Source organism: Symphalangus syndactylus, chromosome 18 (genome assembly GCF_028878055.3).
Source record: "Symphalangus syndactylus isolate Jambi chromosome 18, NHGRI_mSymSyn1-v2.1_pri, whole genome shotgun sequence".
NCBI lineage: Eukaryota > Metazoa > Chordata > Mammalia > Primates > Hylobatidae > Symphalangus > Symphalangus syndactylus.
In genome coordinates, this window is record NC_072440.2 from 20,465,101 (window position 1) to 20,478,746 (window position 13,646).

At 55.2% G+C, this 13,646-nt stretch overlaps 1 protein-coding gene and 4 non-coding genes across 6 annotated transcripts; all 5 read left to right on the plus strand.

The window, feature by feature from the left end:
* The first annotated feature begins 91 nt into the window (after positions 1 to 91).
* RPL3 (ribosomal protein L3) lies at positions 92 to 6,913 on the plus strand. 2 transcript variants are annotated; one of them, XM_055254240.2, is made up of 10 exons: positions 92 to 181; positions 1,183 to 1,375; positions 2,156 to 2,324; positions 2,942 to 3,077; positions 4,238 to 4,424; positions 4,943 to 5,103; positions 5,584 to 5,685; positions 6,066 to 6,161; positions 6,487 to 6,606; positions 6,813 to 6,913. In XM_055254240.2, exons 1-10 carry the CDS (start codon positions 179 to 181, stop codon positions 6,855 to 6,857), a joined length of 1,212 nt encoding a protein of 403 aa, XP_055110215.1. In that variant the 5' UTR covers positions 92 to 178; the 3' UTR covers positions 6,858 to 6,913. The 2 variants fall into 2 exon arrangements, with proteins under 2 accessions (XP_055110215.1, XP_055110216.1); XM_055254241.2 differs by having other exon boundaries at positions 2,942 to 2,960; positions 4,268 to 4,424.
* Positions 666 to 729, plus strand: LOC129468700 (small nucleolar RNA SNORD43). Its single transcript, XR_008652778.1, has one exon. It is a non-coding gene; the product is annotated as a small nucleolar RNA SNORD43 (small nucleolar RNA).
* LOC129468728 (small nucleolar RNA U82P) lies at positions 2,887 to 2,941 on the plus strand. Its single transcript, XR_008652805.1, has one exon. It is a non-coding gene; the product is annotated as a small nucleolar RNA U82P (small nucleolar RNA).
* LOC129468721 (small nucleolar RNA U83B) lies at positions 4,486 to 4,580 on the plus strand. The gene has a single exon (XR_008652799.1). It is a non-coding gene; the product is annotated as a small nucleolar RNA U83B (small nucleolar RNA).
* LOC129468720 (small nucleolar RNA U83B) lies at positions 5,883 to 5,975 on the plus strand. Its single transcript, XR_008652798.1, has one exon. It is a non-coding gene; the product is annotated as a small nucleolar RNA U83B (small nucleolar RNA).
* Positions 6,914 to 13,646: the final 6,733 nt, after the last annotated feature.

A 13,646-nucleotide genomic window follows, 5' to 3' on the forward strand; every position in this document is an offset into this window, starting at 1 on the left:
TCTGAACGGAAGCTAGGAGCGGAAGAGCGGGCGCGGAAATGGCGCTCGGTACGCCTCCCCCGACCCGACGTCTGCCGCGGGGGCGCGCTCGCACGCCGGAAGGGGCGGGGCCAGATTTGGCTTTATATAGCGGGCACCGAAGGCCGACCGGCCTCTACCGGCGGGATTTGATGGCGTGATGGTACGTGTTGTAATGGCGGCTGTTTCATTGTCACCGGCGTCGGCACGGCTGAATCCGCGACGCATCGCCGCCATCCCGTCTTGGCCGGCGCCGGGGGCTTGCTCTAGGGGCACGGGCGACCCAGCGGGGACTTCAGTCTGGCCTATTTTCTGGAAAGTCGAGAGGCTTGTGGAGAAGAGCGCTTGGAGGACTGGCCTTGGGCCTGCGGGTCGGCCGGAGAGAGGCCGTAAGGGTGGGAGCAGACTCGGAGGCCCGGCATTTTTAAAGCCCTGAGTCATTTCTGAGTTTTGATCTCACCAATTCTATCATTAATTGGTATTACGGCCCATAAGTTGCTTGTCTGGGTAGAAGGACCTTGGATGGGGGTTCTCGGCGCCGTTCTGATTGGGAGGTAAAGAAGCTTGGGGGAGGGGAGTGTTGCGGAGTCCTCCTGAATATCTGGGACCGCTGGTGCACTCCGAAGGCCTCTGGAGCTCCCAGAAACCACAGATGATGAACTTATTGACGGGCGGACAGAAACTGTGTGCTGATTGTCATGTTCTGATTTGGCTCTGCCGAGTTCTCTGGCCTACGTGTATCCGTGTAATTCGTGTCTGGGCGCCGGAGGCAGCCCATAGCGTAGCATTGCTACCTGCTACCCAGCGTTTGTCCCAGGAGTCCCTTTCTTTAGCGGTCAAAACCTTGCTAATTGGCACATAAACTGTTAAGCAGTTTTTAGTGCCACTACTTAGTGTATTTTTGTGTAGTGTTAGAGAAAAAAATGGATGGCTCGTTTTCTTACAGGTTGAGAGGATTTGAAATAAGATTCAGCTTAAATTTTGTCGAATACAAAAGCATTCTTGACATGTGCGAGCCTGGAAGAGATAATGACTTTTTACTTGGCTTGTTGGGTGTCTGGTCAGGATTCAGTATTGCTGAGATTTGGAACTTAGGCCCCTGGGAACTAGAGAAGGGGGCACTGCTTTGATATGGGTGCTGACGGTGATTTTTTTCCCCTCTAGTCTCACAGAAAGTTTTCCGCTCCCAGACATGGGTCCCTCGGCTTCCTGCCTCGGAAGCGCAGCAGCAGGCATCGTGGGAAGGTGAAGAGCTTCCCTAAGGATGACCCGTCCAAGCCGGTCCACCTCACAGCCTTCTTGGGATACAAGGCTGGCATGACTCACATCGTGCGGGAAGTCGACAGGCCAGGATCCAGTATGTACAGGCATCCTAAAAGTTGGAGGAATAGGAGTGGAGGAGGAGGGAAACTGTAGAGATGGAGTCAAGCTGCTAGCAGAGGGCAGACTTGTTTTTAAGCAGGAGTTACAGATTGTCAGAACTGCTGTGACAGCAGAACGGGAATGCTCAACTTCAAGACTAATGTTCCAAGGCTACAGATGGCCAGCACTGTTTGCTTTAGGTGCGGTGTGGGGTATTGGTTTCAGAGCATAGTAAATTTGCCAGGAGCCTTAGCAAAGAGAAGTAACACTAGTGTTGGGGGTTGGAGCTGCTGAGGCTGGCATAAGAACTGCCTCATGTTTTGCTTGTTCACGTGAGTTTCACCTGAAAGCTTGAATAATGGCCACTTACCTGTGTGTGTTCTAACAGCACTGGTTGCTGAGCTATGGAGACATTAATGTTAGGCAGTTGATATTGACTAATCTTTGAGCTCAGAGCTATTTCTGTGTCCCAGTTATATTTAGGACACTGAATTTTCCAGATAAATAGCATTCTTGTCTGCCTCCAGAGGTTTCTGTAGAAGAGAATTGAAGCTGGACAGGTATTTGGCTGTCTAGGGTCCTGATATTTTTTGTTTAAAGAACATAAATGTGCTTTGAATGAGAAATAGGTAGTAAGGACAGCCCTGTGAGTCCATGCTGCAGGTGTGGGGCCCAGTTGCCCTTCCGGCCTAAATGGGCACTTTGCATTTTTCTAGAAAACATTACACCCCTTGCTTGGGCTCCTGCCAAGTCTGACTACTGCTTTTTTTTGCAGAGGTGAACAAGAAGGAGGTGGTGGAGGCTGTGACCATTGTGGAGACGCCACCCATGGTGGTTGTGGGCATTGTGGGCTACGTGGAAACCCCTCGAGGCCTCCGGACCTTCAAGACTGTCTTCGCTGAGCACATCAGTGATGAATGCAAGAGGCGTTTCTATAAGAATTGGTAAGGGAGGAGGCCATGTAGTTCCTAGCTTGGGAGCTGGAGAGCAGGGGGCAGCGTGTGTGTGGTTTCTCAGCTCTGTAGCAGGCAGGGAGCTGCTGTCTCGGGTTTAGTTTGCCTCTTGAACAGAAAAATACCTGGGATCAGACTTGGCCAGCCATCTGGTTTCAGCCGGAAGCTAACACCCTTATTCTGAGTCCAGGCTAGTGGATGGTGGCTGAGGACCCAGTTGGTTGAGGAGTCCAACTAGAAACCAGGAGAGGTAGCAGGATAATTCCACCCCTATAGGGGTGGCAAGGGCCTCTGGCCCTGGGTGGAATATCCCATTTCCTCCATCACTGAGTGGGTGCTCCCCCAAGGCAGAAAGGTTGCTTCCTCCCGGAGCAAGAATTTTGTTAGAATGCGTGTAACTTACATTAACCTTGTGGACCTCTGCTCAGCTCCGCTCGGCTCTGCCCGATGAGCTCCATCCAGGCTCCGCTTGCCGGTGGAAAAGGCTCCTTAGAAGCCGGCAATGAGCCCCATCCCCCCGTGGTGCCAGTGTGCCTTCCGCTCACCCCTCGGACGGGTGATGAAGGCCTGCACCCGGTCCCCTCCCCAACTCTGCTCTGCTCCTGAAGGCATAAATCTAAGAAGAAGGCCTTTACCAAGTACTGCAAGAAATGGCAGGATGAGGATGGCAAGAAGCAGCTGGAGAAGGACTTCAGCAGCATGAAGAAATATTGCCAAGTCATCCGTGTCATTGCCCACACCCAGGTGAGCGCAGTGCCCCAGGGTGGCTTGGCCTGCCACTTAGAAGTGACCTATGTGATCATGGGGGTCCCGTGCCCGCATGCTTGTGGGTAGGCTTCTCCCTTGCCAGCAGAGGGCACTGTGTCCTTACTGGCCCTTAGCAAGGGAACCATTCCCCTTTCAAATTCAACTGGCTGACCCAACTGGTGACTCACCTGTAACACTGAAATGCCTGCCTGAAAGTCGGCTGTGAGGTACTGTACTGGCTGCTCTCCGGGAAACCTAGTTGGTGAGCTGAGCAGGCTCTTTATTGACTTGGTTAGAGTGGGTGCCTCTTGCTGTCCTGTTGGTTATCCTGGCTGATCTCAAGTGCTGAGTACAACCCCACGTGGTGAGGGCCACAGATGAGAGTGAATGTCCACCATTGAAATTTTGTCAGGACATTGCTAGGCTGTCCTTGAGTGAAAGCTTTATGCTTAAATGCATTTTTTTTTTTTTTAGAGACGGAATTTCGCTCTTGTTGCCCAGGCTAGAGTGCAGTAGCCCTGTCTCAGCTCACCGCAACCTCCGCTTTCTAGGTTCAAGCTATTCTCCTGCCTCAGCCTCCTGAGTAGCTGGGATTACAGGCACGCGCCACCACGCCCTACTAATTTTGTATTTTTAGTAGAGATGGGGTTTCTCCATGTTGGTCAGGCTGGTTTTGAACTCCTGACCTCAGGTGATCTGCCTGCCTCGGCCTCCCAAAGTGCTGGGATTACAGGCGTGAGCCACTGCGCCCGGTGATGCATTTTCTTACTTAGAGCTTGTGCTCTCTTAAAAGCAGGCTTGTCACTAGGGCAAGTGTAGGTGGCTGAGGTAAAACCACTGCAATACTCCAAAAGGAACTGACCCAAAGGACAGCCATAGGAACATTGGGCTGGTAGGTGCTGGGATCTGGTTGTTTGCCTGTGGTGTGGGCCTTGTCCACTCATCCTGACAGTAACTCAGGCACCAGTATCCAAAGTTAAGTTGTTGCTGTTGGCAAAAATGAAAGTTCCTTCCTCTTGGTGAGGTTCAGTGACTTGTTCAGAGTTACTGGCTTTTTGCCATGTGCTTGACATCAATCAGGCCGCATGGAGCTGCAGTTCCTCTACTGTGGGAGGAGCGCTGGCAGCTGGAGCTGAGCTGTGTCTACCCCCTCCTAGATGCGCCTGCTCCCTCTGCGCCAGAAGAAGGCCCACCTGATGGAGATCCAGGTGAACGGAGGCACTGTGGCAGAGAAGCTGGACTGGGCCCGCGAGAGGCTCGAGCAGCAGGTACCTGTGAACCAAGTGTTTGGACAGGATGAGATGATCGACGTCATCGGGGTGACCAAGGGCAAAGGCTACAAAGGTGAGCTTTGCAGTGGCTTGAGTTGCTGTGCAAACCTTGGGGAGAAGTGGTTTCAAGCCTAGCTGTTCGGTGATGAGGCTCAGAGTGAGCGCTGGGCACAGTGCCCGAATCAGACAGTGTGGAACCATTCTCTACTGCCTTCCTTCTGAGAACAGCTTTGTGGTCAGAAGTGGCTGGGGTAGCAGAGGGCCAGGGGACAACTTCTTAACATGTTCCTGGACCCTTTGCTCTTCGTAGCCTACTGATAACTGCAAAGGGGAGCTTGGAATTATGTCAGTCCCTGTGGATGGGGGAGCTTAAACTAATGGATGCCTTAAAAAGCATCCATTCAGAATTGAGTTCAGGGTTACACCCCCAGAGCCTATCCAGCTTGACAGGGGAGACCTGTGGGTAATGCACATGAAATAATCTTACCACTCCCTCAGATGACCCAGCCATGGTTGGTAATTGTTGAGTGGCAGGAAGGGGTCAGTGGGAGGTGCTGGGCACTGAGGTGCGATAATGTGTATCCATTCCAGGGGTCACCAGTCGTTGGCACACCAAGAAGCTGCCCCGCAAGACCCACCGAGGCCTGCGCAAGGTGGCCTGTATTGGGGCGTGGCATCCTGCTCGGGTAGCCTTCTCTGTGGCACGCGCTGGGCAGAAAGGTTACCATCACCGCACCGAGATCAACAAGAAGGTGAGGTTCTGAGAGTGGCTCCCTGGGGGTGGGAAGATGACCCCATGATGGGGAGTGGGGTTTCTGTGCCTGTCGGTGCTGCTTCATTGACTGTAGCTTGTGCATCATGTGGACATCAGTGGCTTGCTTCTCATGGGTCTGTTCTGGCCCATCTTGATTTGTAAGGTGCCATCCTGTAAAGTGGCTGTGGTGCGGCTGACTTGGTGTGGCTGGGGATACTAGCCTTATTGGTCCCAGATGCCACTACCAGGGGGGTGACAGGCCTCCTGTGTTGTACAGCAGGATCTTTAGTTTTAGTCCAGCCACCTTACAGAAAGGAACCTGGAGGGCCAGCCACCTTTTTGCTCTGACCTTGGGATACGCTGTGGCTGGGACTGAGGCCTCAGCTGCCTTCCTAGAGTGCTTTGCAGGTCAGCACACCGGCACGTCTGGGTTATTTGTCCCTAATGCCCCAGCCTTACACCCTTCTTGTTCATTCAGATCTATAAGATTGGCCAGGGCTACCTTATCAAGGACGGCAAGCTGATCAAGAACAATGCCTCCACTGACTATGACCTGTCTGACAAGAGCATCAACCCTCTGGTAAGTAATGGGTGTTCTGCTCTGTGAGGCGCCACCCCAGGCCTCGTGCTTTTGGGGATAGGCTGCTTCCTAGGAGCTGCTAGCAGGATCGTTAACTGAAGCCAGCACAGCACCTAGCTGTGTCCCTTGTAAGTGGCATGTTGTCATTTGAGTCCACTCGTTGGGGTTGGCTGGTGAGAAGTGGGGTCTCAGGCTCAGCTGTTCAGTGATGAGGCCTGGAATGTGCGCTGGGCACAGCGCCCGAGACAGACTGCGGAACCGTTCCTTGTTGCCTTCCTTCTGAGAACAGCCCTGTGGTCAGGGAGGGCCTGAACCTGGAGGGGTCATCTGCACAAAATCCCCTCCTGGGCCTGTGCTGATCCGATGCCCTTGTTTTCCAGGGTGGCTTTGTCCACTATGGTGAAGTGACCAATGACTTTGTCATGCTGAAAGGCTGTGTGGTGGGAACCAAGAAGCGGGTGCTCACCCTTCGCAAGGTGAGGCAGGTCCTGCTTTGTCATGGGGGGGCTCTTGTAGAGGGAGGATCCAAGGCCACAGACGCTGGTGGCCCTGTGGTGGGAGAGGAGAGGAAGGAGAGGGTGTTGGCAGTCCTTTCACACTGGCTTTGAAGTCCTGGGATGAGGAAATTCCCAGGCTGGCCTTGCTGGGCTGTTTGCTGCTTTGAGTGTGTCCTCATCTGCCGGGTGGTGGGGGAGGCTGAATTGATCGTGTGCCTTCCCAGATGCAGGGGCGCTGTGAACCAAGTGCTGAGGAAAGCCTGGCTCCTCATAATCCTAAATCCCTTCCCCTCTTGGCCCACAGTCCTTGCTGGTGCAGACGAAGCGGCGGGCTCTGGAGAAGATTGACCTTAAATTCATTGACACCACCTCCAAGTTTGGCCATGGCCGCTTCCAGACCATGGAGGAGAAGAAAGCATTCATGGTGAGCACCTCTGCCTGCCCACCTTGCTGGGTGCGGTGGCTTGGCCAGCCGCTTGCCTTTGGCTCCAGCCGGGGTAGGGGTGGTCTTGATGCCTTAGGCTTCTCTTGTGGTTGTGGAGACTGGCCCAGAGTCTTGGTCCCCTCTAGAGTGGGCATCTGCTGTCACCTGCCATCTTCTACCTCTGACCACTGCCTCTCTCCTCACAGGGACCACTCAAGAAAGACCGAATTGCAAAGGAAGAAGGAGCTTAATGCCAGGAACAGATTTTGCAGTTGGTGGAGTCTCAATAAAAGTTATTTTCCACTGACATCTTGCCTCTTTCTTCAGGAGAGAGGCGGGGACTGGGGAGGCAGATGGGGGCCCTTGAGGTGCCTTGTGCTCCCCAAGGCCACTGCCCTCCTTTCTGTAGTTTCGCTGGGTTTGCCTTCTGGCCTCCCACTCTGTCCCCCACCCTCAGTCCCTGGAGGGAGGTAAAAGCTGGGCCTGGTTCTGCCGCTGAGCTGTAGAAATCCAGCTTGGAGCAGTGGGCATTGTGCAAATGTTTGTCACCAGGGTGAGGCAGCTGGGTTTCTGCTGTTTGCACAGCTTGGGTGATGCCAGTGCTGTGGAGACAGGGAAGGAGACAAGGAGGCCTGGATGTTCCCTGGCGCCTTTGATGCTGATGTGCAGGCAGACCCTGGGGTCTGTTACTTGTTTAAAAAGTTCATTTGGTTTTAAATTAATCCAGGGAAGGGTGGCTTCCAGTTAAGGCTTGTTCAGGTGCTTTTGTAATCTGCACCCCAAGTCTGGTACTGGGAGAACATGAACACAGGCACAGAGGTTAAGGGACTTGCCCGGGCTCGGCAGCTGGAAGCCTAGTTGGAATGTGTGGCAGAGGGCTGTGTCCCCTGTGGGCTGGGGTCTGCCCTCTGGGACTTGGCTGGTGCAGTCCCTGTTCCCACTGGAGATGGCCCCTCTACCCCAGCCCCCCTGGGCGCTTACTTGCTTTCTTGACTTGCATGTTGAGTGCTTGCTGCCCTCAGTCCCTGGAGCCCAGGATGCTGGGGTGCGGCTGCTGTTGTAAGCTGAAGGAAGCCTCCAGGCTCTGGGCTGACCCCTGTGACCTGGCCTGGAGGCCGGTGATCTCTGTGAAACCCAGCACAGACCCTGGTGCTTGGACCCACTTGCTGACTCCCCATCTTTGCTCAAGCTGCACCTAGGCTCTACCAGTACAGGGTGTGGAATATAGGTTCCCTGATGCCGTCGAAGCTGCTCCTTCAGACTCAGGTGCTGTGGCTGTGTGCAGGCGCTGTGCTGTACTCCATCCCTCACTGAGTTATTTGTGGATAGAGTCTTCAGCTTGCGGCAGCTGACTGTCCACCCAGCGGTGTCTGGCAGGCCTGCTAGTCGCCGGGGCCCTAACTGGATTGGCAATAGCTGTGATCTGAGGATCAGCGTGCAGGGTGCACCTGTGGGCTCGGGGCGTGTGTGGGACTGCGGGAGAACAGGTGGGGAGATGCCCAAGTTGTCGCTGCCTCCCTGTGGATCGAGGGTGCGGGGTGGAGCACTAAAATATCTTGAAGTCGGCTGGGCGTGGTGGCGGGCGCCTGTAGTCCCAGCTACTCGGGAGGCTGAGGCAGGAGAGTGGCGTGAATCCGGGAGGCGGGGCTTGCAGTGAGCCGAGATTGCGCCACTGCACTCCAGCCTGGTTGGCAGAGCGAGACTCCGTCTCAAAAAAAAAAAAAAAAAAACTTGAAGTCATCCAGGTGCAGAGCGGATAAGTGCCACGTGGGTCCTGAGGCAGGGCCAGGTCAGAGTTGAGTTGTGTGCAGCAGGAACCTTCCCCACGTGTGTCTCCACCCTGTTGTCTCCAGCCCCGTCTGAGCTTGGCTTGAGGCAGCTGGTCTCAAGGCAGAACCCTCCTTCCTGCAGCCCCTCCCATCCTTGGCTCTGCAGCCTGGGCCTAGGTGACTGGAGCTGCACTTCAGGTTGGAGCCACCAGGGGGTGAGTGCGGCACGTGCCCTGCAAGAGGGCCCTGTTAGGGGTTTTGGACTGGGCAGTGTTCCTTTCTGCATCAGGGTCTTTGGATGCCCCATAGTCATGGGAGTCAAGTGCACAGCTGGAATGGGTCAGGACCTGTTGTCCCAAGGCCACCAGGCACCTTAGTGGCAGGGCCAGGTGTGAGACCTGGTTGCCTGGTCTCCTGGGTGCTGCCTCTTGTCAGTCTCCCTGGTTAGATCTCGTCCTGGTGGGGATGCTGAGTGGGCAGGGGTCCCAGCCTGTCCCCTCCCTTCCCCATCCCTTAGGCTGGGCCTGGAGCCCCGCTGCCCACCCAGCCCAGAAAGGAAAGGGTTTGCTGGTCTGAGATGTCCTGGCCGAGCCTTGCTGCCTGTCCAGGGCTCTGTACCCAGTTGTGGGGTATGGCCAGGATGACAGGATGCAAAGAACAAAGGCCCCTAGGGGTAGTCTGTCTATCTGCCCCCAGGCTCAGGACACACACACAGGCATCCAGTACCACAGACACACCTGCAGGCTGCAAGTGGAGGCTGGCATCACACCCGTACCTGTCCACATGTGCCCAAATGCACAGAAAGCCTTTCTCACGGGCAGCCTGGATTGACTGGGGGCTGAGCCTTTGCTGTTGACAGCCCCACAGCCCTTCCTTGCCTGCCATGTGTGGTGGCTCACATCTGTAATCCCAGCACTTTGGGAGACTGATACGGGAGGATGGCTTGAGCCCAGGAGTTTGAGACAACATAGTGAGACCTGTCTCTACAAAAGATTTAAAAGTTAGCTGGGTGTGGTGGCACGTGCCTGTAGTCCCAGCTACTTGGGAGGCTGAGGTGGGAGGATCCGCGTGAGCCTGGGAGGTCAAGGCTGCAGTGTGCCATGCATGATTGCACCACCGCACTCCAGGCTGGGTGACAGAGCAAGATCCTGTCAAGAAAAAACGCAGTTTAATAGTGAAGATGGCTGTGAGGAAATCAAACAGGTCACTGGGATGGAGTCATGTGGGTGGGGTCGGGGAGGCCTCTCAGATCTGAAAGGTGTCAAGGATCTTGCCCGTGGAGCCCTGTGCAGGAACACTCACTCCCGGCAGGGAACGGTGAGTGCAAAGGCCCTGGGGTGGGACAAGGCTCCTGGGCTCCCGTATGAGCTCCTGAGGGAGGGGCTTCATGATATGGGCTCGTTCCCAGCTGGATCTCCTGTCTCCCTAGTATGGAGTAGGTTTGTTGGGGGTCTCTGCGTCTCTGGGCATCGTCTGTATTGTGCGTGTGCCCGGCTGTCCCGAGCGGAGGCCTGTGGTGGGTGGGGCGGCTGCCGTTGCCTGTGCATGTCACCGAGGGTACATCTCCAAGTGCCTGCTGGCATGCGCTTTCTGTCACGCTTTTCTCTCACCAGAACCCCTAGACAGGTCTCGCCGGAATCCTGCGGTGACAGAACAAGAAGTCTCATTCCATTCCTCCTGAAAAAAAGAAACAATACCTGCTGGGAATTTCTGAGCAAGTGGGAACAGGGAGGTGGTGGCGGGAGCTGCCTTTGCCTTAAAAGGTGTGACGGAGCCAGGGACTTGGCTCAGCTCACCTGGGGACGGCCACGGGGTGTGGAGGGGAGGGCGGCTGGCCGTCACCTTGTGGGCTCACCCCAAATTGCTCGCTGCCTAGATCCTCGTTGACAGCCTTGCTGGCAGGGGCTGTGCTGCTCTCTGTCCCCCTGCCCAGATGCAGCCCCATGCAGCTGGCAGCTCACCCTCCTCCCCTTGGTTCTCAACCCCATAGCTGAGAATGCAGCTACTTGCAGCTTCTGGGGATCCCCCTGCCCTGCCTCCTGGGCAGTTCCCAGGAGCCCAAAGTCCCTTTCCCTTTCAGGAGCAGTCTTAGGAGCCCAGTCCAGGCCACCGACAGGAGATGGGCCTGATGCAAACCTCACAGGAGGCAGGAAATTACAGTAGCCCCCCCTTATCAGCGAGCCTACCCTCCAACACCCCCAGTGGATTCCTGAAACCGCGGATAGTACCGAACCCTCTGTGGATTAGGCTTTTTCTCTCTGATCACCAAGAGGGCTACAAAGTGACTCACGGGCGGGAACGCCTGCAGTGCGGAGACGCTGGACAGAGGAATGAGTCACGCTCATCGCTGCACGATTTCATCACCCTACTCAGAATGGCATGCAATGTCAAATTATGAATTATTTCTGAAATTTTCTCTTCAATATTTTCGGGCTGTGGCTGGCTGCTGGAAACTGCAACCAAGGAAAGTGAAACCACAGATATGGGGCGCTGCGGTAACTCCACGGGCCTGAGAGTGAGGGAGAAAGGGAGCATCCAGGAACCATCCAGAGCCCAACCTCACCAGCTGCTCACCCACAATCAGCAGCACTCACAGGTCAAGGCAGTGCGCAGGACAGCAGGCAGCAACAATTGTGAGCATCTTGCTCTGTATTAGGCACTGAGCATTTCACACAGAGAAAGTCATCAGGCTCACTCCTTGAGGCAGCTTCTGTTACGATCACATTTTACAGTAAGAAACTGGGGCTTGTGGATGAATAACTTCCCCAGGGACACTGTATGATTGGTGGGGTTGGGACGTGAGCCCAGACATCTCTTCACCCTCACTCTAGGCTACCAGGGGTCGGTAAAGCCAATGAATGCTGGTTCAAGGGAGGAGAGGGCACATCTGTTGGGCACCTACGGTGTGCCAAGGTTTGTACTCAACTCTTTCAGAGTTACCTTATTTTTATTTTTTGAGGCAGGGTCTCACTGTGTTGCCTAGGGCTGGAGTGCGATGGTGCGATCACAGCTCACTGCAGCCTTGACCTCCCAGGCTCAAGCGATCCTCCCACCTCAACCTCCCGAGTAGCTAGGACTACAGTTGTGTGCCACCATGCCTGACTAATATTTGTATTTTTGTTTTTTAGACGGAGTCTCGTACTGTGGCCCAGGCTGGAGTGCAGTGGCATGATCTTGGCTCATTGCAAGCTCCGCCTCCCGGGTTCACGCCATTCTCCTGCCTCAGCCTCCCGAGTAGCTGGGACTATAGGCGCCCGCCAACACGCCCAGCTAATTTTTTTGTATTTTTTAGTAGAGACGGGGTTTCACCATGTTAGCCAGGATGGTCTCGATCTTCTGACCTCGTGATCCGCCTGTCTCGGCCTCCCAAAGTGCTGGGATTACAGGCGTGAGCCACCGCGCCTGGCCTAATATTTGTATGTTTTGTAGAGACTGGGTCATGTTGCCCAGGCTGGTCTCGAACTCCTAGGCTTAAACAATCCTCCCCCCTCAGCCTCGAAAAGTGCTGGGATTAAAGGCGTTCAGCTACCTTGCCCAGCCCAAATTTACCTTATTTATTTATTTATTTTTTATTTATTTATTTATTTTTGAGACAGTATCTCACTCTGTTACCCAGGCTGGAGTGCAGTGGCGCAATCTCAGCTCACTGCAACCTCCACCTCCCAGGTTCAAACGATTCTCCTGCCTCAGCCTCCTGAGTAGCTGGGATTACAGGTGCGCCACCAGGCCTGGCTGATTTTTGTATTTTTAGTAGAGACGGGGTTTCACCATGTTGGCCAGACTGGTCTTGAACTCCTGACCTCAGGTGATCCACCCGCCTTGGCCTCCCAAAGTGCTGGGATTACAGGTGTGAGCCATTGAGCCCGGCATCACTTCTGTTTTCACAGGGAGGAAATTGAGGCTCAGCAAGGTTAAGTCACAGTCTCTAGGCCGGGCGCGGTGGCTCACGCTTGTAATCCCAGCACTTTGGGAGGCCGAGGCGGGCGGATCACGAGGTCAGGAGATCGAGACCGCAGTGAAACCTCGTCTCTACTAAAAAATACAAAAAAAATTAGCCGGGCGTGGTGGCGGGCGCCTGTAGTCCCAGCTACTCGGAGAGGCTGAGGCAGGAGAATGGCGTGAACCCAGGAGGCAGAGCTTGCAGTGAGCCGAGATTGCGCCACTGCACACTCCAGCCTGGGCGACAGAGCGAGACTCCGTTTCAAGAAAAAAAAAAAAAAAAAGTCACAGTCTCTGAGGTCAGACTCTTAGGAGCTGTGAGGTGGGGATATAAAATCCAGGCTCCAGACACGAGCACACAACCATTCACACCACGCTGCCCTGGCGCAGGAGGGCTGCGAAAGCTCTGGGCGAGGACTGGAGGGACACTGTTTCCCAGCAGCCACTGCGACCCCCAATGCTCCTTCGCCCCCTACCCTCTCCCAGGCTCCTGCAGTGGGCCCCTGCTTCTTTATGGATGAGGTCTCCTGGAGCCTGGTACCACAGCCAGCCCCACCCTCGCTGGGCCTTGAGCCTGCACAGCTGGCCTCCAGGTCACTGGGCTTCATGTGACTATGGAGAAGTGGCCCCTCCCCACCCGGTCCCCACCAGAGTCCCGCTTAGCCTGGCAGAGGAAAACGGCTGTGAGGGAAGGCACTAAAGATAGCTGCCTCGCCAACTTCCCCATCCTACTGGGCGCCATCTCCTCCCCAGTGGGCTTCTCCAGCAGGCCTCCACCCCAGGCCGTCCTTGAGCCTGGTCAGCCAGCCCGGGGCATGAGCAGGGACCCAGGCGATGGTCGCCACCATGGCCGCTGTTACTGAAGACTTACTGGCCCCAGGCACTGGGTCAGGCAGGACTGTGTGCCTTATTGCACAGAAACCCCTCAACAGGGGGCAGCAAGGAGCTGCCTGTCACCCCCCACTTGATAGATGGGGATCCAAGCACAGAGGAGGACCAGCTGGTGTGAAAGCCCCAGCTCATCCCCATGCCAGCACCTGGGAACACACCGGGACATTGACACGCCACGCCATCTTCCCCCATGGCCCTGGGGCCTATGGACACACTGGCATGGCAACACCAGGGCCTAAGATGAAGACACCATGTCATCCCCCAACCACGTGTGACACCATCTCCACCCACACCGGGAGTATTTACACCAGGGAAATAGGCAGACACTAGAGATCAGGGCTGTTCCTCCAGGGAGCTGCTTGTTAGACATTTACCAGCACAGCACCGACCCCAACCTTCTGTTCTGCTGGTGACACTGATGGCTGAACCCAGCTGGAAGTG